The following is a 22,979-nucleotide window of genomic DNA, read 5'->3' as shown; positions in this document are numbered from 1 at the left end:
AGAACAGTTCTTAAATCCCATATTTCTGTGACATTTAGAATGGTTTCATGACTGACTGAATGTGGATTTGAAGAGGAGGCGTATTTCCAAATATTAAAACTATGTGGGCTACTGTGGCTGGGCAGGGTGTCTCGCACCTGTAGTCCCAGAACTTCGAGAGGCCGAGCGGGCAGATCACTTGAGGCCAGGAGTTCTAGACCAGCCTAGCCAACGCAGTGAAAGCCCATCTCCACTGAAAAAAAAAAAATTAGTTGTGGCACATGCCTGTAGTTCCAACTACTTAGGAGGATTAGGCACAAGAATCACTTGAACCTAAGAAGGGGAAGTTGCAGTGAGCTGAGATCAGGCCACTGCACTCCAGCCTGGTTGACAGAGAGACTCTGTCTCAAAAAAAAACAAAACAAAACAAAACAAAAAAAAACCTATGCGGACTACTCTAAGAACTCATAATTCCTTAAAAATTCTGTCTGTAGCAAAATTCTGAGCTAGTACTGGTTGTTCCTTGATGGTCTTATTTTTATGTGCACTAATTTTACTTCTGTGGGCAAGTCTCCTAAACATCTTGGACTTAAAAGCCAGATTAGACTAGTTTTCTTTTTTTTTTCTTTTTTTTTTTTTTTTTTACATTTTTTTATTGCGTATTTGTTCAAAGAGAATTGTAAGTAAATGTATGAACAAGATAAACAAAAAACATTCTGGTTGAAGGGGCAGGAAAAATTGTATCATTTCTCACACTGTGACATGCGGGACATAAAATGTAATTGGTGAGCTATTAACTTTTTCTCTAATGGTATATTATTTAGGGTTGTCTAATACAAACTGGCATTTCAGGGATATCAAGATGCTCCATGAAGAAAATAATTTGAGGTCAAATATGTTTGAAGCTCAAAAGTTACAACTTTGTCACCTTTGAAAGTGTAAAGATACTGTTTCTAGCTCACTTCGATATTAAATATTCTTAAATATAAATTTAAAATATATGTTTTTGCCATAGGTTTCTCAGTAAATACTTATTCTCCACATTGCTAAGTAAAATGAAGAGTAAAATGTGCATTAATGTAAATCAAAGCACAGAAGTTATGAAATTGTTCAGAATAATGAAAGCAAAATTAGGGGCAGACTCAGATCCCTTTATTATCATCTTTCATTTACATGATTAAAGTAATTTTAAATGTCAAAATTCAGGATATTGGTTATCTCTGGGAGGGAGGCAAGGAATGTAGAGGAGAAGAGAGGTACCCTAGAGTTTTCAGCTATATCTGAAAAGTGGTATTACTTTAAAAACAGCTCATGTTAATTTGGCAAAATGTTAAGATGTTTGTATTTTTGTAAAATTTCCTAAGTTAAATAGGTTTCTTAACGATTATATAATGTTTTTACTAATTTAATTTCTAACTACTCAGGAATTTTTGATAGCAATTATTTTAATATTTTTCTTTTCTTTTTCCTACAAAGAATAAAATACAGTGTTGGATCCCTTTCTCCTGTTTCTGCAAATGTCCTGAAAAAGACTGAACAAAAGGAAAAAGTGGAATACCAACATATTTCTCAGAAAGATTGCCGGGAAGATGATATAACGGTGATGGAGCAGAATTTCCTGTATAAAGAGACCCAGGAAACTGAAAAAGAGATTCTGTTTATTTCAGAGCCCATCCCCTACCCTTCAAATGAATTAAGAGGGCTTAATGAGAAAACGACTAATAAATGTTCCATGTTAAGTGCAGCTGAAAATGACATAAGACAGAGTTTTACACAGCTACCTCTACATAGAAACAAACAGGAATGCATTCTTGACATTTCCGAACACACGTTAAGTGAAAATGACTTAGAAGAACTAAGGGCAGATCACTATAAATGTAACATAAAGGCATCTGTACATGTTTCTGATTTCAGTACAGATAATAGTGCATCTCAACCAAAACAAAAGTCAGATATTATGCTTTTTCCAGCAAAGGATCTCAAGGAAAAGGACCTTCATTCAATATTTACTCATGATTCTGGTCTGATAACAATAAACAGTTCACAAGAGCACCTAACTGTTCAGGCAAAGGCTCCATCCCATACTCCTCCTGAGGAACCCAATGAATGTGACATCAAGAATATGGATAGTTTACCTTCTGGTAAAATACATCGAAAAGTGAAAATATTATTAGGAAGAAATAGAAAAGAAAATCTGGAACCAAATGCTGAATTTGATAAAAGAACTGAATTTATTACACAAGAAGAAAACAGAATTTGTAGTTCACCAGTACAATCTTTACTAGACTTGTTTCAGACTAGTGAAGAGAAATCAGAATTTTTGGGTTTCACAAGCTACACGGAAAACAGTGGTATATGCAGTGTTTTAGATATTTGGGAAGAGGAAAATTCAAATAATCTGTTAACAGCGTTTTTCTCGTCCCCTTCAACTTCTACATTTACTGGCTTTTAGACTTTAAAAAATGCATACTTTTCAGAAGTGATAAGGATCATATTCTTGAAATTTTTATAAATATGTATGGAAATTTTTTTTACCAGCTTTGTTTACAGAACCAAATGTAAATATTAAAAATAAACGTTTGCAATTTTCTACAGAATTGAATGACTGTTACAGAAAAATTACAGTATAAACTTGTGACTGGTCTTATTTTACATAATATATATGTTCATAATTGTTTCCTGAGTGTTACAGTGAATAATAATTTGCTTGGTCACTGAAAACCACCAGTAAAGTGAAATTTGGGGAATATCAAACTTAGCATTATACATTTGGATATTCTAGTTGTGTTGTAAATTTAAAAAGATTATCAGGATAGGATGACCTTGCCTTGAAAAACCTGAATTTCATACAGAAAGGGAAAATACATTTCAATGTTTGAATTCTGGAAATCATCAGAAATATTGACACTTGAGGGTCACTGGTGGACCATGCTAGTATTTGGGTGCTCAGTAATTAGATTATGTATAGTGGTAGCCAGAAGTCATGAAGGAAAGACTTAACCAGGCTACCAAGTGGAATATAATTTGTCTGCTATTTTTAATTATTTACCTTTGTAAATAACTTTGAGAATATTCAAAAGCTGACTCTCTGGTGGCTCACCCCTGTAATCCCAGCACTTTGGGAGGCCAATGCAGGTGGATCACAAGGTCAGAAGATCAAGACCATTCTGGCCAACATAGTGAAACCCTGTCTACTAAAAATATAGAAAATTAGCTGGGCAAGGTGGCATGTGCTTGTAGTCCCAGCTGTTCCCTCCAAAGGCAGAAAATTGCTTGAACCTGGGAAGTGGAAGTTGCAGTGAGCCGAGATCGCACCACTGTACTCCAGCCTGGGTGACAGAGTGAGACTCCATCTCAAAAAAGAAAAAGATTACCCCCTAATTTGGTAGGAGATGAAAAAGAAAAGGATGGCATTGAATTACAGATACAGTGGTATATACAAGAATTTGGGATATATACAAGGATTGGCTTGATCTGGCACTGACAACCACTTGGAGAAGAGAAAATTCAAATATAAGAAATGTCTATTTGAATCTGTGGATATAAGGCATTTGCCTTTGAGTATGTTCTTATAGGAGTAAGACTACCTACCACCAGTGACATTCAGTTGGTGCTATTGCATAGTACATGAATATATTGTCACTAAAAATTAGGTTACTAGTCATAATTTTTTTTGAAATATATGATTCTCAGTATAGGACTAGTTCATATGCTTATCCTGGATATATTTGACTGTTTGGACAGCATCAATGAATACTGGCTTTTTAACACCTGTATTTTTCATACCAGTACCTTAAGTAGGCTCAATAAGAGTCTTTACAGTGCATACATGCAAACCCTGTTTCCACTGTAAATTATTCCATTTTCTGTCACAAATACATGTATGTATGTGTAAATATCAGGTTTTGTAGACAACCTTTGAAAAATCTAAATGGAACTTGGGAAATTATTTGCAGGTTTATTTCCCTTCAATTATCAGTGTTCCCCAAATTTTTCAAATAACTAAAAGGCATGTAAAGTCACTCTATGATCCTTTGACTTTAAGAGTAACAGTGTCTGGCTGGGTGTGGTGGCTTACGCCTGTAATCCCAGCACTTTGAGAGGCCAAGGCAGGCGGATCACGAGGTCAGGAGATCAAGACCATCCTGGCCAACATGACGAAACCCTGTCTCTACTAAACTACAAAAAATTCGCTGGGCATAGTGGTGCGCTCCTGTAATCCCAGCTACTTGGGAGGCTGAGGCAGGAGAATTGCTTGAACCCCGGAGACAGATTGCAGTGAGCTGAGATTGCGCCACCACACTCCAGCTTGGTGACAGAGCGAGACTCCGTCTCAAAAAAAAAAAGTAACTTCAATTTGCAGTGGTACTCTGGGCATCATTTTACATTAAGTTATTAAGGAGAGAAAGTCTGAACCCTTCAGTAAAATTTGTTAAACTATTTTGACACTGAACATTGAACTTTTAGAACACCACACAGTCTTCATAATGAGTATTCAGCTTTTTTCAAGTGCTTAAATTTCAGTTTATTTGGAATAATTTCAGTTTACTTGGGCTACCACATACAGTTGCTTTGGATTGTGCTGTGCAGCTATGCAGATGGGCACCCAGCCAATGAGATGAAGGCAGGTTATTTGCAGCAAGTAGTGTGTCCTGGCAATGAGATGCATCTACCTAGAGGTAGGGGTAGTTTTTCCTAATTTTTACCAAGGCACAGCCAAGGTAATGTTTACCCAGAAGGTGCTTTGCCTTTTTGTTTTTCTTTGTTTTGTTGTTTTTTGATACTAGGTCTCTTGTCCAGGCCTGGTTACCATGGTGCAATCAGCTTATCGTGGCCTCAGACTCCTGGGCTTAGCCGGGCACTGGCTCATGCCTGTCATCCCAGTACTTTGGGAAGCTGAGATAGGAGGATCACTTGTGATCAGGAGTTCAAGGTGAGCCTGGGCAGCATAGCTAAACTTTGTTTTTATTAAAAAAAAAAAAAAAAAAAAAATTGCAGGGTTTGGTGGCACATGCCTGTAGCCCCAGCTACTCAGGTGGCTGACATGGGAGGATCCTTGACTTGAGCACAGTTCTTTTTCTTTTTTTTTTTTTTTTTTTTTTTGAGTGATGGGTTTTTTGGTGTGTTGTCTAGGCTGGTCTCAAACACCTAACCATAAGTGATCCTAATTCTCTAATAGCACTTATGGTTTAGTTCCCCGATTTGTTCACAAAAGGACACTTAATCTTTAATGTAGCAAGGTATCTTGAAAAATAGGAATCTTCAGAGATCATCACCAGGGTAGACAGGAAACTTGGTTTACTTGATAGAAAGTGACCTGCATTGCCAAAGTTGTCCAGACAACAAATCTCCAGCAAGCACGGGATAAAGTAGAATTCTGTAATTTCAAGAGTACCGAAGTTAAAAGATGTTAGGAAAGAAAAGAAACAGGCACCCTAATTAACTTTCATCTAAAGGTAACAGTCTAGCATTCAAAGTTGATTCTGTATTTCTCGGGGTGGTCAGAGCAGCAGCAGTGAAGACAGTTTGATACTGTGACTCAAAAATGAATGTTTATTTTTCCAAGATATACAAGTACACAGTTGTAGCAAAAGGTGTATTTCACAAAAATCATTATCATTGGTTTTTGAAGCCAATGACCTTTCTGCATGCATAGTTTAGTATTACGTCTAATATTAGAATAATTTGTGGAATCATACATAGATGCTTCTGATTCTAAAATTTGCAATTTGTATCTATAATGAATGTGCAAGCAAAATATATATGTTTAAAAGAGGAATAGAAAACAGAATTTTATGTGTAAAACTTTGACCTAAAACCATTGAATTTGAACCCTTATTTCTAGAAATGTAAGATTATTCTGTGTTATCAGATAGAATTTTGGGGTTTGGGGTTTTTTTTTTAAAGCACTTAGTTGCCAGGATGGATGTGTAATTCTATTCTGCCATCTAAAGGATATATTAAAATACTCTAGGTTAATAAATGTTATTTAAATATTACCAGCTTCTCTAAATGCAGTTTTGATTATGAGAACAAAGACAGTTTTATGTTACATTTCAATCAGAAATTATTCCAGTGCTGTTTCATTAATAAAGTGAAATGTAAGAATGATAGGCTTCTTCCTATAAGAGATGGAAAGGTTCTTAAGCATAATAATAAATGTAAAGTAAACCTCAATCTTAAAACCATGAGTTTGCCAAGTAAAAAAGGTCTAAACAATGCCAGTCACAGAGTGGTATGCTCAAGAGAAATTAATTGGAGCCAGTTACCGTAGATAACAACCACAATGGACTTGCCTGTATTAAAGTTGTGCTATAACAAATAATATACTATACATGAGCCATGTGCTATAATTACATTATTTGTCATGGGAGGTGTCAGAGACTGGAGAGGAAGAATGCCATAGTACAAAGATAAACCAAATGAAACGGCCATTTAGCCTTTTAGCTGCATTAGTTATAGGGAATATCAGAACTTAGGTCTTGCTAACAGTATTTTTAATTAGCATTAATTTTATAGGCAATATTTGAGGAAAGTAGCCTCTTTAAAATCCCATAGCAAAAAAAAAAAAAAAAAAAAAAAAAAAGTCTAGGAGCAGCTCTGGGCAATTAAAGGGGCAAAAACAAATTTGTCAACAAAAAGTAATCCTGCAAGAAAAAAGTATGCCAATTTTGAACACTGTGATAACATGATGGAAAAGAAAAACTAAAACACAGATATACTCAGCCATACTTATTGAAGAATATGACCAATTCCTTCGTGAGAAGTCAGAATTATCAAAGTCCCTCTATATTATTTTTGTTTGTTTTACTTGGTTATGCTTAAATGTACAGTAGCATTTAGCTTTTGTACTATAGGATAAGATCAGTTGTCTTCAGTTCTACTGCTGACTTCCTCAAACCTCAAAGGATATTGGGAATAGGTGAACCCAGTCAAATTATGAAATCCAGTAAAACCAAGAAGGAACTATCTATAGAAATTTCTTTTAACAAAGCTTTGTTTTTGGTTTTAAAAATCACTTTGACCACATGCTCCAATGTATGTGTGTGTTGTATAACATGTATGTTACTCTACTAATATATATTTAAACAAAAAAATATATAATAATGTAATTTATTAAAAAATAAATTTATAATGTATATTTATATTTATAAAGTATCGCTTTGTCCCCCAGGCCGGAGTGCAGTGACATGATCTCTGCTCACTGCAAACTCCGCCTCCCAGGCTCAAGTGATTCTCATGCCTCAGCCTCCCAGGTAGCTGGTATTACAGGCATGCATCACCACGCCTGGCTAATTTTTAAGGGATAAAATATATGCAACATTTTTTCACTGATGATACCGATACCTTTTTGCTGTCACCAAAAATACCATTAAAATATTTGACCAAGAGTTAAAGGAACCATTCAAAGTAACTAGATAGCCAGTCTTTATGCTTTCTCATTAGAAAATGTTCTATGATTTAATATTTTGAAAAGTCAGGGTTTTTTGTTTGTTTGGGGGGTTTGGTTTGGTTTTGGTTGTTGTTTTTTGTTTTGTTTTGTTTTTGAGACACAGTCTGCTCTGTCGCCCAGGCTGGAGTGTAGTGCTACAATCTTAGCTCAGCATGTGCCACTGCATCTGGCTATTTTTTTTGGATTTTTAGTATAGACAGGGTTTTGCCGTGTTGGTCAGGCTGGTCTCGAACTCCTGGCTTCAAGTGATCTGCCCGCCTTAGCCTCCCAAAGTGCTAGGATTACAGGTGTGAGTCACTGTACCTTGTCAAAAATTCAGTTATTTCAATACTTGGTTTTTATGGCTGTCATAGCTCAAAGAACACACACACAAAATACTTGGATCCTACAGTCTTAGCTCCATTTGCTAAATTGTAATACTGATTTTTCAGTTTAGTTCCCCAGGAATCCCAAATATTCATTGAAATCTAGTTAGTAAGCTTTCAGATGCCTGAGATTAATCAGTTAGTTTTCAATTAGAAGGTCTTTTGGGAGATTTTTAAACAGGATAGAAAATTCCGCTTACAAGTGTGAGCATTGTTACAGTGACAGGTATTTTCAGGAATAAACGTATGTAACCAACAGAAACATTTCCAAATATTTATTTTCAAAATGCTCTCACTATGTTATGACCATTTCAGAAACAGTTTGTTCCCATTTTGTTAACATTTAACTTGAAGGGATAAATTGAATGGTTTGGTGTTCCCCTATCCAAAACTTTCGAGGCTCTCAAGACCACATTAGGTACCCCTCATAGCAGTTCCATAAAATATTTTCTTTACCCTGTTTTAGCACTTTCAAGCAGTATGAAAACTTTTTATAGACAAAAGTCTATAAAAAGTCATACCACGAGGCCCTCATGGTATGACTTTTGGGTTCCCTCAGCAGGCAGACTGAGATGGAATTTAGTATGCAAATGTTTTCTAAGGGGTGCCTTTGGATATCAGTTGACTCCACAGGGAGCTTTTCAGAGTTGCTCGGTGAAGATGACCGATAAGTCATTTATGAGTATGGGTCACTCTAGGAAAGAGCATGACTGTGGGCAATGAAGCTCCTCAGCTGACACAATCTCTGAAGGAGCTGTCAGTAGAAGTTGAAAGCTGTTTACTGTCAGTACTCCCAGAAGCTGGGGCAACAAGTTACTGAAGAGGGATCAGGATCAATTACCCCACATAGTGACTCTGCCTGTTGGTTTATTGGCACAAGGAACTCAAAATAGCTGGGTGGTGGTTGCAGCTTATAATTCAACAGGAGTCGCTGAGGTAGGAAACGCATTCAAGAGGGTCAAATAAGTGATGGCAAGCAGGTCCACTCCTGTTCCACTCATGTGTTGCTAGACGTAGTTTGTTGGGGGTGTAGCACCATAAAAACTTCTTAAACCCCAACTGTATACTGCATCTTAAATGATACCCTATTCTCAAGAATATCACCTCCAAGCTGATGCTACTTAACAGGCCCTTCCAATACTCTATCAGGAAGTTTCTGGTTGATTCAGTGTATAATAAGGCTTGTGAACTGCATGATCATGGGCCTACCCCCATGCCTCCTTTGCTGTAAAGGACATCCCCTGGTCTGATACAAAGTTATATATGATGCCATGCCAGTGAAACTCTGTAAGTCTTAAAAATGCAATGTGAACAACAAAACTTAGACCTGGCATGTCTATTACTGTGCCCAGTATAATCAACGAGCCACTCCATGCCTAGTTTCTGGCAGTTTGAACATCTGGCAGTGACAAAACACTAGCTCAGCTTGGGGGAATAAGAACCTAGGCTGTGGAACCCAGAAATAACTTCCATCACTGCCCACCATGACCACTTTGCTCATATGCCCACTGTGCCAGAATCAGGGTAGAATTAACATACAATATGAGGACACCCACACTTCATGCCGACTCCCATATGCCACGTGCCTCTATACTTCCTACTGAATCTTCCAATCTTTCTCTTCCCAGGCCCCTTAATAGGCAGTGCAAGTAATTTCTCACTCCCCAAGACCGTACATATATTCTAAGCTCAGCCTACTTCTCTTTCACACAAAAGCAATGACCAGGTACCCCACTTGAAATTCTGCCCATTGGCAAGATTGTGACTGGCTTTCAGTGCCACCACTGAGTAGCCATATGGCAGTTACCATCTATTTTCATCTTGTAGCCACAGAAGCAACCCATCCATTAACCAAATTTGGGCTTTCCTCATTTTTCACCTGGTCTTAAGGGATGACCCACACATCTGTAGGTGTGACCTGAGGGAGAGGCATTAATACAACAATGAATGACACGGGAATCCCGGCTGCCTCTTTATGCAACTTCCTTGAGCTCTCTGATACTGCTCTTGCTCAATCCTAAATAAACCAATTCTATTTTACAATGGATTGTTGCTGCATCTGCCTGGTGATATGACTTGGTAGGTCTTATAAAACCCAAGTTCATGATGGGTAGTGTTGACCACATGGTGGGTTTTGCCCCATGGTCAGGTGTTCCATCTCATACATCATCATCTCATAAAACAAAGTATTTTTGCTTTTGAAAAAGTGTGTGACTCTCCATTAAAGAGGGACTAACCTTATTCTAAAATCCTTTGTTTCTGGGCTGTTAAATTCCTTTACTGTGGGCAGGGAAGTTGCCATAAATTCCTCACAGCATCTTTTCCTACCACTAAATCCAGAACCTTTGAACCTGCCTGATCATATGGCTGCAGAGTCCTTTTCTGCCTGGAAGCTCCACACACAGTTGGAAGCCTTTCCTGCACTGAGTTGAAGCAGTATTCCCAGTTGGGACTGACAGCCTTCAGAACCTGAAGAGGCCTAGCAGACATTATGCTTCCATATGTTTGGAAGGTTCAGCAGGCAATAATTTGTCTTTTACTTTGGATGGGATTTCCCAGCATGCCCCTGACCAGTGGAACTCTGAAAATGTTACTGACATAACAGGTTCCTGAATCTCTCATCCTATGGAGAACATGTGTCTTATCAGTTTCTAATGTACTAGCAACTTCTTGCTCATCTGATTTGATAAATATATCATCAATATAAAGGGTTAATGTGATAATCTCCATGGCATCCAGATGGTCTAGATTCTTCATATTGTAACAAAGCACAAAGTTTAAATAGGCCTGTTATAAGACTGTAAGTGTATACTGTAATCTTTTCCCTGTGAATACAAACTGTTTTTGATCCCTCTTTTTTCTGTTAGGGATGGAAAATTATGCATCTACACAACCAATGGTGGCACATCATGCACCTGGTGCCATGTTCATTTGCAACAGAAAATATATTGTATTGGGCACTGCAACTGAAATTGAGACTACTACTTAGTGCAGCTGCTGGTGGTCTACTCATTTTTTATAATCCATATGCATATAATGGGAATCAACCATTCCTGTATCTTTTAAACATTTAACAGTGGCACTAATTTCCTCCACCAATACCACCCAGTTAAGATACTGTTTTTGATTTATTATTTTGGCTAGAGGGTAGAAGCAGTTTCAAGGTTCCCGCTTGGTCTTTTCTAATGTCTGACTCTGTAGGCCAGAGGCACAGTATGAGGGAGTGTATGAAGTACTAGGTATTTCTCTTCTAATAATATATTCAGGGACTGGACAAATGACACATTATCAGACAAATAACTCACTATCAGCCAAACCTTAGCCAGGACTCCATTTATTACATGGCTCTCTAGATCTCCTCTACAACAGGTGCTTTGGGTCCCAGGTATCAATGTCAATTCAGACCATGTGTCTAACAAATATCTGGGTAGTCCCCTTTTCCCATTGCACAGCTACCCAAATAAATGGAGACTAGTACCTTTTGGGAACGACTAGGAAATAATTACCATGTGCAGTTAAAATGTGTTGCAGGGTCTTTCTCCTGGGGTCATGGCCTCTTCTCTAGTCAGTGGTTTCGACATTGAAAAATTAAGTTAAATCTGGAAACAGAACAAGAAATCATGACTTTTTACTGGAGCAATTGCCCTTAGCCTCCTGAGGCTGACTCATGGTACATATTGAATGATGACCTCATTGGCTATCCATCCATTTTGCTCCTAAAGATGCTATGTTCTAATAACCAACCCCATAATCCTCAGAGGATTCAGGCCTCCTCTAGCTTCCCCTTCGACATTGCCACTTATGATGATAATTATGTCCACCTACCTTCTGATACTTGAATGGCACCATCTGGTCTTTATTGTTTCAGGTCTTATCAACCTCACTGCTATTAGTGAGCCTAGTTCTGTAATGGCCTTACCTGCCATCGGTTCTGGCACACCGAGGAAAGCCACAACTGCATATTTTAGTACTACTGTTGGCTTTCCTTCTAGGGCATTCTTTATGGCCTTGGTAAGTAGTATGCCATCAGGAACTTTCCATGGAATATAATGACCTGGTGGGTGTTTGGGTCTTTTTTTTTTTTGGAGATAGAGTTTTGTGCTATCGCCTGGGCTAGAGTGCTGCGGCACGACCTTGGCTCACTGCAACCTCTGCCTCCCGGGTTCAAGCAATTCTCCTGCCTCAGTCTCCCGAGTAGCTGGGATTACAGGCACCCACCACCATGCTTGGCTAATTTTTGCATTTTAGTAGAGATGGGGTTTCGCCTTGTTGGCCAGGCTAGTCTGGAACTCCTGACTTAAGTGATCTGCCTGCGTTGGCCTCCCAAAGTGCTAGGATTACAGGTGTGAGCCACCGCGTCCAGTCCCCAGTCTTAATATAGTATATTCACTCAAGTATGTCCACCACTCTTTCTCTACCATCTGCCATGGAAATGTGGCAGTTTTATGTCTCTTAGCATGAGCCATCAATTCTAATATACCATCAACACATTCACAGTATATCCTAGGATTCTTGTCAGGGGGTTAAATCCCGTGTCTCTGTAAATCAGTTACTGTCCTTTATCTAACTTGTGTGCAAATCCCCTCGATCAAGTATCCTCAAAATTTAGTACCACATTCACCAAAGTAGACATATTCTGAGTCACAAAAGGAAGTTTAAAACATTTAAAAGAATAGAAATCATAAAAAATATATTCTCAGACCACAGTGGAATTAAACTAGAAGCAAGTAATAGATATCTAGAAAGCCCCAGGTAGTTATAAATAAAATGACACACTTCTAAATAACACATGGGTCAAAGACATAGTCTCAAGAAACATTAAAAATAATTTGTAGTAAATGAAAATGAAAATACATAACAAAATTTGTGGAATGTAGCTAAAGCAAAGTTTGAAGAGAATTTATAGCATTATATGCTTATTTTTATTTTTTATCTTTTATCTTTTTAATTTTTTTTTTTTGACATGGAGTTTCACTCTTGTTGCCCGGGTTGGAGTACAACAGCGTGATCTCAACTCACTGCAACCTCCACCTCCTGGGTTCAAGCGATTCTCCTGCCTCAGCATCCCAAGTAGCTGGGATCACAGGCATGCACCACCATACCTGGACAATTTTGTATTTTTAGTAGAGATGGGGTTTCACCATGTTGGTCAGGCTGGTCTCGAACTCCTGACCTCAGATGATCCACCCGCCTTGGCCTCCCAAAGTGCTGGGATTACAGGCGTGAGCCACCATGCTTGCCTCTTTAATGTTATTTATTTATTTGATACAGGGTCTCACTCACTCTGTCACCCAGGCTGGAGTGCAGTGGTACAATCATGGCTCACCACAGCCTTGACCTACTGGTCTCAGGTGATCATCTCACCTCAGCTCCTAACTAGCTAGGACTACAGGTGCCCACCACCACACATGGCTAATTTTTGTATTTTTTGTAGAGATGGGGTTTCAGCATGTTGCCCAGGTTGGTCTTGAGCTCCTGGGCTCAAGCAATCCACCTGCCTCAGCCTCCCAAAGTACTAGGATTACAGGCATGAGCCACCACGCCTGGCCTATATGCTTATATTAGAAAAGAAGAAAGATCTAAACATAAGATGAAGGTCTTTGAGTGGACATGTTTTTGACTCATCAGAGTAAATACCAAGGGTCATTGATTGTTGTGTCTTATGGTTAAAGTATGTTTAGTTTTGCAAGAAACTGCCAAACTGTCTTCCCAAGTTGCTGTACTGTTTTACATTCCCACTAGCAATGAGTTGGAGTTCCCGTTACTTTACATTCTCACCAGAGTTTGGTTTTGCTCTTTTGGATTTTAGCCATTCTAATGTGTGTAGTGGTATCTGATTGTTATTTTAATTTGCATTCCCTAATGACATATGATGTTGAGCATCTTTTCATGTTTATTTGCTATGTGTATACCTTATTTGGTGAAGCTTCTGTTCAGATTTTTTGCCTATTTTAAAAATTGTATTGTTTTCTTATTGTTGAGTTTTAGGAGTTCTTTGTATATTTTGGATACCAGACGTTTTTCAGATACAAATGTTTTCTTCCAGTGTGTGGTTTGTCTTTTCATTCTTTTAATGATGTCTTTCACATGGCAGAAGTTTTTAATTTTAATGAAGTCAAACATCAATATTTTCTTTTTCTTTTTCTTTTTTTTTTTTTTGAGACGGAGTCTCATTCCATGCCATTCTCCTGCCTCAGCCTCCCGAGTAGCTGGGACTACGGACTACAGGCACCTGCCACTATGCCCGGCTAATTTTTTTTGTATTTTTAGTAGAGACAGGGTTTCACCGAAACATCAGTATTTTCTTTTGTGGATCATGTTCTTGGTATTGTGTCTAAAAAATCACCACCAGACTCAAGGCCACCTAGACTTTCTTCTATGCTATTGTCTAGGAGTTTTATAGTTTTTTTGTTTACACTTAGGTCCATGGTCCATTTTGAGTTAAATTTTGTGGAAGATGTAAGGTCTATATCTATATTAATTTTTTTGCATGAAGATGTCCAGTTGTTCCAGCACCCCTTGCTGAAAAGACTATCCTTTCTTACAATGTTGAATAGGAGGGTGTGAGTAGACACCCTTGGCTTGTTCCTGATCTTAACATAAAATTATCTAGCATCTCACCGTTAAGCCTGATGTTCGCTTACAGCTACAGCATTTCGTAGATGTTCTTTTTCAAGCTGAGGAATCTCTCCTTCATTTCTAGTTGCTGAGGGATTTTTCTTTATCATGAATTGTTGTTGGATTTTGTCAAATGCTTTTTCTGATTAATATGATCATATTCTCTTTCTTCTTTAGCCTGTTGATGTGTTGGATTATATTAATGGGAATTAAAATGTTGTACCAGCTTTCAATAAATCTCTCTTAGTACATGTGACTAACACTCTTTCCTTACATTGTTGGGTACAATTTGCTAATATGTCATTGAAGAGTTCACATCTATGTTGATGAGACATACTGTCTAGTTTTCTTCTGTTTTTGGTGTTAGGGTAATGCTGGTCACATAGAACGAGTTAGGATGTATTCTCTTGGCTTCTATTTTCTGGAAGAGGTTATAAAGAATTTGGTATAATTTATTCTTAAAAATATTGGTAGAATTCACTAGTGAAACAATCTGGGCCTGGTGCTTTTCGTTTTGGAAAGTTATAAATTATTTTATGTATTTATTTATTTATTTATTTACTTTTTGAGACAGAGTTTCACTCTTGTTGCCCAGGCTGGAATCCAGTGGCATGATGTCGGCTCACTGCAACCTCTGTCTCCCGCGTTCAAGTGATTCTCCTGCCTCAGCCTCCCAAGTAGCTGGGATTACAGGCACCCATCACCACGCATGGTTAATTTTTGTATTTTTAGTAGAGACAGGGTTTCACCAAGCTTATCTCAAACTCCTGACCTCAAGTGATCTTCATGTCTCAGCCGCCCAAAGTGCTGGTATTACAGGCATGAGCCACTGCACCAGCCTGAATTTATTTGATAGACATAGGCCTATTTCGATTATCTATTTCTCTTTATGTAAGCTTTGGTATAGTGTGTCTTTCAAGGAATTGGTCCATTTCAGCTAGGTTATCAAATTTGGAGACTTAATGTTGTTTATGATAGTCTTTTATTATCCTTTTAATGTCAATGGGATCAATAGTGATAGCTTGTCTTTCATTTCTGATATTAGTAATTTGTGTCTTCTCTTTCTTTTCTTTGTTGACATGGCTGGAAATTTGGCATATTGATATTTTCCAAAACTAGTTGTTGGTTTTATTGATTTTCTCCTTTGATTTCCTATTTTCAATTTAATTGATTTCTGTTCTAATTTTGGTTATTTTTTTCTGCTGCTTACTTGGAATTTAATTTGCCCTTCTTTTTCTAGTTCCCCTAAGGTAAACACATATTATTGATTTTAAATATTTCTTGTTTTCTAATATATGCATTCAATGCTATACATTTCCCTCTAAGTATTCACTGCATCTCAAAAATTCTGGTAAGTTGTATTGTCATTTTCATTTAGTTCAAAATATTTTAACATTTCTCTTGAGATTTCTTCTCTGATCCATATGTTAATTAAAAGTGTGTTGATAATATCCAAGTATTTTTGAGGTTTTCCAGCTATCATTCTGTTGTTGACTTGTAGTTTAATTCAATTGTATAGAAATACAGCCATGTGCCGTATAATGATGTTTCACTCAATCATGAACCACATATATGATGGTAATCCTACAAAATTATAATAGAGCTGAAAAATTCCTATCACCTACTGACATCATAGCTGCCATAATTTTGTAGCATGATTACTTAAATTTTTAATGTTTAGTGCAGCCTAAGTGTACAGTGTTTATAAAGTCTACAGTAGTACACAGTAATGTCCTAGGCCTTCACATTCACTCCCCACTCACTGACTCACCCAGAGCAACTTTGAGTCCTGTAACCTCCATTCATGGTAAGTACCCTATATAGGTATACCATTTTTTATCTTTCACATTGTATTTTTACTGTACCATTTCTATGTTTAGATACATAAATATTTACCAATGTATTATAACTGCCTACAGTATTCAGTACAATAACATGATAAACAGGTTTACAGCCTAGGAACAATAGGCTATACCATGTAGCCTAGGTGTGTAGTAGGCTATACCATCTAGGTTTGTGTAAGTACACTCTATGATATTGTTACATTAATGATGTTGCCTAAGGGTATATTCCTCAGAATGTATCCCCGTCATTAAGCAATGCATGACAATAGATATAGATCTATACATGAAATAGGCAAGACGTGGCCTGTAGCACACAATTTCAAACATATTCCAAGGAAACTATTTCCCAATTATCAACCCCCATCCCCACAGACATCTTGGAAAAACTGTACTTCCTTTAAACATGTTATCTTTTCAGTATCTTTGCTTTTTACCATTATCATATCTTAATATATTCATGGATTGCTGCTAGTTCTTAGCAATACAGAAAATAAGAAGTATCTTTTATGTGCAAGATTATACTTAGAAACTTATTTGTTACAAATATAATTTAATTTGTTTTGCTGGCTTAGAAATTATAAAGGCCATAACATTTTAGCTTTTTATGCAAACACATTTATATGCATTCATTCTTTCTGGCCAGAAGATACATTCATATTTCAAATAGGATTTTTTTAAGTTTCTAAAAACATTTTTTAAACAATGAAAACTTTACATTTTCAGGAGAAGGAAAAGACTCAGTGACATTAATTAGGGAAGAACATTAACCCTCAGCCTCTTATATTGCAATTTCATTTTCGAATTGCCCAACTGATGCCACTGCAAATTCTGTGAGACAGGCAAAAAACTGAGTTCCCAAAGTGTGAGAGTGGAAAACCTGCCTCCGAACACATATCCCTATTGGCGAATATGAAAATCCAGATTACGGAAGAAGGATTTAACCTTATCTAGAGCTGCAACACATTTAGAGAGCTGTGTAAAATATAAAAGTAGAAGCAGCAGCAGGAAGAGCCTTGTAGGCACACCCAGTCTTCAGCTTGAGCCCACGGAAGCTATCCCTGACTGGATTTTGCAGAGGCCCTCAGGCAAGGAAGCCAGCAAAATTAGGGAGGGGTCACAGGTTGAAAGATGCTTCCAATGAAATTATGTAATAATTGCAAATGAGTATGAACTATCTTGAACAGAATCCAGGGGGTGAATGGGAACTGCTACAGATACGCGTGCAGGAGCCTTCACCAACATTGTGAGCAGACGGAGAGGAGCAAGGCCTAAAAGTCATGCTTGCTTTCTCATCTGGGAAGCTTACAGCATGGGGAAAGGGCTGAGTTCCATGCACAGGCTTCCTGGATCTAATTAAACGTGGCGCTGTTAGCGGGACACCGCAGAGGCAAGACCAGCCTTGCCAACTGTGTGAGAGTTGGGTGAGGTCTTCGCTATCCCCTACTTCCCTGGTGAACCACATGGCACAGCAGAGACAGCCATAATCCCCTCTGGAACATAACCCCATTGGTCTGAGAACCAAACCCCCATCCCCACGGTGGCTATGGCAAGCACCACCTAAGGAGAGTCTGAGCTCAGACCCACCTAACCCCGCCTCCACCTGATGGTATTTCTCTTCCTGCCCTGATCGCCAAACACAAAAGACAAAAACTTGTGGAAGCTTTATGGCCCTGCCCATTGCCAGAGAAACCTGAACACTTACCCTGTCAACCTAGGGCAAGCTTATATTCCCCTTCAACTACCACAGCTGGTGCTCTCTTGAAAGCATCACCTCTTGATTGGAGGCCAATCAACTCAGGCCATTACCGCAACTCATGACATAATAACCCTGCTCCCAAGAAGGAGAATACAACAGCTAATACCACTGCCTGAAACATCCTGGCTAACCAGAGGTCCTGAGCTTATCCAAGTGACAACTTTACTACTAGAATAACCAGCATTCAAGAAAGCCAGCACACTAAACATACCTACAGCCAAAGATTCTCACGGCGTCACTTTCAATCCCCTGCCACCTCCACCAGAGCAGGTGCTGATATCCACAGCTGGGAGACCCAAAGATGGATGACATCACAGGACTGTTTGCAGACATTCCCCAGCAGCAGCTGAGAGCCTGGTAGCCCCGCTGAGTGGCTAGACCCAGAAGAGCAATAACAATCACCACAGTCTGGCTCTCAGGAAACCTCATCCCAAGAGGAAGGGGGTGAGCACTACATCAAGGGATCATTCCATGAGACAAAAGAATCTCAACAGCAGCCCTTGAGTTCCAGATTTTTCCACTGAAACAGTATACCCAAATGAGAGGGAACCAGAAAAGTAATTCTGGTAATATAACAAAACAGGTTCTATATCACCCCTAAAATATCACACTTGCTCCCCAGCAATTGATCCAAACCAAGAATAAATCTCTGAATTGCCAGATAAAGAATTCAGAAGGTTGATCATTAAGCTACTCAAGGAGACACCAGAGAAAGGTGAAAACCAACTTAAAGAAATATAAAAACAATACAAGATGTGGATGAAAAATGTTCCAGAGAAATAGATATCATAAAGAAAAAACAATCACAACTTCTGGAAATGAAAGACACACTTACAAAATACACTGGAAAGTTTCAACAATAGACTAGAACAAGTAGAAGAAAGAACTTCAGAGCTAGAAGACAAGGCTTTTGAATTAATCAAATCAGACAAAGACAAAGAAAAAAGATTTAAAAAATTAATGAAGCCTCCAAGAAATTTGGGATTATGTTAAATGACCAAGAATAATTGGTGTTCCTGAGGAAGAAGAGAAATCTAAATGTTTGGAAAATTTATTTGAGGGAATAACCAGGGAAAACTTCCCTGGCCTCGCTAGAGATCTAAACATCCAAATAAAGAAGCTCAAAGAACACTGGGAAATTCATCACAAAAAGATCATTGCCTAGGCACATATTATCAGGTTATCTGAAGTCAAGCTGAAGGAAAGAATCTTAAGAGCTATGAAGCAAAAGCATCAGGTAACCTACAAAGGAAAACCTATCAGATTAGCAGCTGAAATCTTATAAGCCAGAAGGGATTGGGATCCTATCTTTAGTCTTTTTAAACAAAATAATTGTCAGCCAAGAATTTTGTATCTGGTGGGGTGCAGTAGCTCACGCCTGTAATCCCAGCACTTTGGGAGGCCGAGGCAGGCAGATCACCTTAAGTCAGGAGTTCAAGACCAGCCTGGGCAACATGGTGAAACCCTGTCTCTATTAAAAATACAAAAAAAAAAAAAAAGAAAAAAGAAAAAAAAAAATAGCCGGGTGGGTGCACACCTATAATCCCAGCTCCTCAGGAGGCTGAGACAGGAGAATCACTTGAACCCAGGAGGTAGAGGTTGCAGTGAGCTGAGATCATGCCACTGCACTCCAGCCGGGGTGACAGAGCCACCAGACTCCGTCTCAGGGGGAAAAAAAAAGAACTTTGTATCCAACAAAACGAATCTTCATAAATGCAGCAGAGATAAATTCTTTTTCAGACAAACAAATGCTGAGAGAATCTGCCATTTCCAAGCCAGCACTATAAGAAATGCTAAAAGGAACTCTAAATCTTGAAACAAATCTTTGAAATACCCCAAAATAGAACTTTCTTAAAATCTCACAGGGCCTATAAATCTCACAGGGCCTATAAAACAATACAACAATGAAAAATAACCAGGTATTTAGGCAACGACTAGCATGATAAATAGAACAGTACCTCACCTCAGAATACTAATGTTGAATGTAAATGGCCTAAATATTCCACTTAAATGATACAGAATGGCAGAATGGATAAAAATTCACTAACCAAGTAAGTGCTGTCTTCAAGAGACTCAACTGACACATAAGGACTCACATAAACTTAAGGGAAAGGGATAGAAAAAGATATTCCATGCAAATGGAAACCAAAAGCAAGCAGGAATAGCTATTCTGGTATCAGTCAAAACAGACTTTAAACAACAGTTAAAAATAATAATAAAATAAAGAGGGACATTATATAATGATGAAAGAATTATTCCAAGAGAAAATTAGCACAATTCTAAATATATATGCATCTAACACTGGAGCTTCCAAATTCATAAGACAACTACTACTAGACCTATGAAATGAGATAGCAACACAATAATGGTGGGTACTTCAATGCTCCACTGACAGCACTAGACAGTTCATCAAGACAGAAAGTCAACAAAGAAACAATAGACTTAAATTACACCCTAAAACAAATGGACTTAACAGATATTTACAGAAAATTCTACCCAACAACTGCAAATATACATTCAATTTTCTTTTTTCTTTTTTTTTTTGAGACGGAGTCTCACTCTGTTACTTAGGCTGGAATGCAGTGGCACAAGCTTGGGTCACTGCAACCTCCACCTCCCGGGTTCAAGTGATTCTCCTGCCTCAGCCTCCTGAGTAACTGGGACTACAGGCGTGTGCCACTACACCTGGCTATTTTTGTATTTTTAGTAGAGACTCCTGACCTCAGGTGAACCTCCCCCCATAGTGCTGGGATTACAGGTGTGAGCCACCACACCGAGCCAAGAATATACATTCTATTCATCAGCACATGGAACATTCTCCAAGATAGACCATATGGATAGACCACAAATAGGCCACAAAACAAGTCTCAGTAAATTTAAGAAAATTGAAATTACAACAAGTATCCTCTCAGATCACAGTAGTATAAAACTATAAATCAACTCCAGAAGGAACCCTCAAAACTATACAAATAAAAGAAAATTAAATAATCTGCTCTTTGACTCAGATCTGATTAAATAATCTGATCTTTGAGTCAACAATTAGATCAAGATGGAAATAAAAAATTATTTGAACTAAACAATAATAGTGACATAACTTATCAAAACCTTGGGGATGCAGCAAAAAGTGGTGCTAAGAGGAATGTTGATAGCATTAAATGCCTACATCAAAAAGTCTGAAAGAGCACAAATTGACAATCTAAGGTCACACCTCAAAGAACTAGAGAAACAAGAAGCTAAACCCAAACCCAGCAGAAAAAATAAATAACCAAGATCAGAGCAGAACTAACTGAAATTGAAATAAACGAAAAATACAAAAGATAAATGAAACAAAAAGCTGGTTCTTTGAAAAGATAAACAAAACTGACAGACCATTAGCGAGATTAACCAAGAAGAGAGAAGATCCAAATAAGCTCAATTAGAAATGAAATGGGAGATATTGCAACTGATATCACAGAAATACAAAAGATCATTCAAGGCTACTATGAATACCTTTACATGCACAAACTAGAAAATCTAGAGGAGATGGATAAATTCCTGGAAATATACAACCTTACTAAATTAAATCAGGAAGAAATAGAAACTCTGAACAGACCAATAACAAGTAGTGAGATTGAAACAGTCATTTTTAAAAATAGCCAACGGAAAAAGGTCCAGGACCAGGCAGATTCACAGCTGAATTCTACCAGACATTCAAAGAAGAAATAGTACCAATCAGCCGGCCATGGTGGCTCACGCCTGTAATCCCAACAGTTTGGGAGGCTGAGGCAGGCAGATCACAAGGTCAGGAGTTTGAGACTATCCTGGCCAGCATGGTAAAACCCTGTCTCTACTAAAAATACAAAAAATTAGCCGGACATGGTGGCATGTGCCTGTAATCCCAGCTACTCAGGAGGCTGAGGCAGGAGAATTGCTTGAATCTGGTAGGCGGAGGTTGCAGGAAGCTGAGATCACGCCACTGCACTCCAGCCTGGGCAACAGAGCAAGACTCCGTATCAAAAAATAAAAAAGAAAAAAGAAAAAAAGAAATGGTACCAATCTTACTGAAACAACTTCAAAAAATAAAGAGGGAATCCTCCCTACATCATTCCTTATGCCAGTATCACCCTAATACAAAAACCAGGGAAGGACATAACAAAAAAATAAAACTACAGACCAGACATAACAAAAAAAGAAAACTACAGACAGAGAGGAAAGCAGTAATTCACAAAAGAAATACTTGCTGTTCTTTCATTTCATTGATATTATATTTTGGTAACTCATAAAATGTAAAATGTAGTTTTCCTTAAGTCTTTAGGTTCAGTTTACAATCTTAATTTTTGTTAAAATAAAAATAAGATCATCACTTTCACTGTTCTTTGATTAATATTCAGTTAATTTATAAATCTGACAGAATAATTTCACCCAAATTAAACACTCTATATATAACTGAGGAAAAAACTTCATAATTTATACTTGTTTTCTCAAACACATCAAGCACCTAACAAGTTAGACTTACAAATTTGACAAAAGATATCTTCTTAACCTCTGCTAACATGTGAATGTTTTTGTCCCCTTGCCTCCAAATTGATATGTTGAGGCCCTAATGTGGTGGTATTTGAAAGTAGGGCCTTTGGAAAGTAATTAGGTCACGAGGGTCTAACTGCTATGATGGAATCCAGTGTCTTTATAAAAATAGGGAGAGAACTAGCACTATCTGCGCCATATGAGAATACAGCAAGAAGGTTGCTGTCCACAAGCTAGGAATTGGTCCTCATCAGATACCAGATTTTCCACAACCTTCATTTTGTACTTCCCAGCCTCCAGAACTGTAAGGAACAATGTTTATTGTTTAAGTAACTGAGTCTATGATATTTTTGACATGGTAGCCTGAGTTAAGACAGCCTCCTTAAAAAAATTTTTTAAAAACCCATTTTAATTTTCATTACATCAAGATGATGTGTTTGGCCTATGAAATTATTTTAAAC

The 22,979-nt window shown here is 37.9% G+C and overlaps 1 protein-coding gene across 2 annotated transcripts in view; it reads left to right on the top strand.

Moving 5' to 3' along the window:
• Positions 1 to 2,573, top strand: part of DBF4 (DBF4 zinc finger) — a 32,463-nt gene extending 29,890 nt beyond the window's left edge. For both annotated transcript variants that reach the window (XM_015134147.3, XM_015134146.3), the window contains exon 12: positions 1,456 to 2,573. In XM_015134147.3, coding sequence (XP_014989633.2) covers positions 1,456 to 2,431 — 976 coding nt within the window. In that variant the 3' untranslated portion in view covers positions 2,432 to 2,573. The remainder of the gene's footprint in view (positions 1 to 1,455) is intronic.
• Positions 2,574 to 22,979: the final 20,406 nt, after the last annotated feature.

This window comes from Macaca mulatta, chromosome 3 (assembly GCF_049350105.2).
Source record: "Macaca mulatta isolate MMU2019108-1 chromosome 3, T2T-MMU8v2.0, whole genome shotgun sequence".
NCBI classification, from domain to species: Eukaryota; Metazoa; Chordata; class Mammalia; order Primates; family Cercopithecidae; genus Macaca; species Macaca mulatta.
Note: the sequence above shows the minus strand (reverse complement) of the source record. Positions and strands in the feature narration are given on the sequence as shown.